The 1,872-nt window shown below is 42.3% G+C and overlaps 1 protein-coding gene across 1 annotated transcript; it reads left to right on the top strand.

The window, feature by feature from the left end:
- Window positions 1-285: 285 nt before the first annotated feature.
- On the top strand, window positions 286-1,835 carry LOC121966752 (envoplakin-like; the record flags this gene model as incomplete). The annotated part of the gene is made up of 4 exons (XM_042516819.1): window positions 286-381; window positions 483-593; window positions 1,410-1,556; window positions 1,654-1,835. Coding segments are annotated over 4 exons (536 nt in total), but the record flags the coding sequence as incomplete, so codon positions are not given.
- Between the last annotated feature and the right edge of the window lie 37 nt (window positions 1,836-1,872).

Below are 1,872 nucleotides of genomic sequence, written 5' to 3'. Positions count from 1 at the left end.
AAATAAAAATATATGTCTAATTAACCTTGTTAAAATGTACATCTTGGTATTATTTCATTAAAAAAAATCTGAAAACAATAAATGCTTTACTCTCTATGTCGAGAAATCACTGTATTTATGGTATTCTGGCCCTTCTAGTGTTAACGTAACATAAAGTGAGGTACACGTGAGGAATTAAGGAAGCCCGCACAGTAACGTTTTATTTTAGTTCCCAGAACGCTCTTGTTAATGTTAGAGTAACATCCAAAATGACTAAGATTAATTGAGACGATTATTTTTTTTCAGGCACACAGAGACGCCGTGCAGGGTGAGTGGCAAGCCTTCCTCAACTTGTGTCTCGCACAGGAGACACACCTGGACAACATTGAAGACTACAAGAAGGTAGCGACCCCTGAAAGCATCACACATGACTGACTGTGAAAGTATTTTTTTTCTACTAAAACGACCGCGTGCGCTAAGAAGTTTGACTTTGTCCTACGCAGTTCCAGCTGGATGCGGAGACGTTGTCCGAGTCCCTGGACAGACTCAATTCCACCCTGGACCCAAATTCTCTGGCCGACAAGAGCAACACTGAAGTCCTGTTGGCGCTGGAGGTAAAAAAGTTTTGGTTTCTATGCAGCAAAGTTCTCTGCTTCAAGAGACAAATCTGGAGACTCACTCACGCTCATGTTTGTCTCACCACCGTCCACGTCCCCATGACGAATTAGCTCGTATGTCACTTTAAAGACAGTGGGACACATATGAAACGTATCTGTGATTTGCAGATGGTTATGGATTGCAATTTGCAATTTACAGACATGCAGTTTTTATTGTGCTGAGACAAAAAGCACAAAAAACTAAACGTCCTGAACAAAAAGGTTTGATGCTCTTCAAAAAAAATATGAAAATGCAATGAGCAAATTGCAAAAAAAAAAGCGGTAAAAGTTGACAAGAAAACGAAGTTAAGAGTAGAGAGAGAGAAATATTAGTAAATATCAAAAAATGGGGAAAAACTGTATGTATGATTATTAGAGTAACATATTCAAAATATGTCCCAACGCTCCCAATTATTTACAATTTGTCCATTGCCTTTCCCACGTTTTCATACATCATTTTTTACCGTCATTGTTGACACTGTTTTCATGCTTTCCGCCATTTCTGCTGCCCTGAAACGTCATGCAAACGTCACAACCCGGCAGCTCCAGTATCACCGAAATTTCCCAATATTTCTCTTGTAATCACGACTTTGGTGTTCACGTGTTTGCAACTCGTAAATACGATATTTCCACATGTGAATGGAGTATTAGGACGGCTGCCTTTTTCCCCGTTTCCTGCCTACCTCAGCTTTAAATAAGAAATGTGGGAGATTCGCTTTATATCCTTGTTTGTTTGTCTTTTTTTAATCTGTTCTAATTCAACGACACCTTCAGGGAGATGAACCAGCAGTAAAGAGGAACGAGCAGCGTCTCGCTGACCTCAGGGACATCAGCAACAGCATCGCGCCTCTGAAGTTACGCCGAATGCAGCCCGCCAAACCCACCACTGCGGTGTCCCTGTGTGACTGGGCGGATGAAGATGTAGGACGTGATCTGCTTCTCATTTACAGATTTTACTGTTGAAAACTTGCGTCTGACAGGAAAAGCAAACTGTCCCTGTAATCCTGTTGTGTTTCAGGACACAGTGAAGCGCGGTGAGGTGCTAAACCTAAAGTCCAACGCCGATAATAAAAACTGGGAGCTTCAGACCAGCAGTGGGAAGATCAGAACGCTCCCTGGAGCATGTTTCATGGTCCCGCCCCCTGACGCTGAGGCCGTGGAAAAAGTAAACAGGTACAGAGCGCACACTCCCCACCTACAGTACACCAAAAAATAAAGGTGCTACTTAGAACCATGA

Source organism: Plectropomus leopardus, unplaced genomic scaffold (genome assembly GCF_008729295.1).
Source record: "Plectropomus leopardus isolate mb unplaced genomic scaffold, YSFRI_Pleo_2.0 unplaced_scaffold25780, whole genome shotgun sequence".
Taxonomy (NCBI): Eukaryota; Metazoa; Chordata; class Actinopteri; order Perciformes; family Serranidae; genus Plectropomus; species Plectropomus leopardus.
The sequence above is the reverse complement of the archived record's forward strand: the minus strand, read 5'-3'. Positions and strand labels throughout refer to the sequence as shown.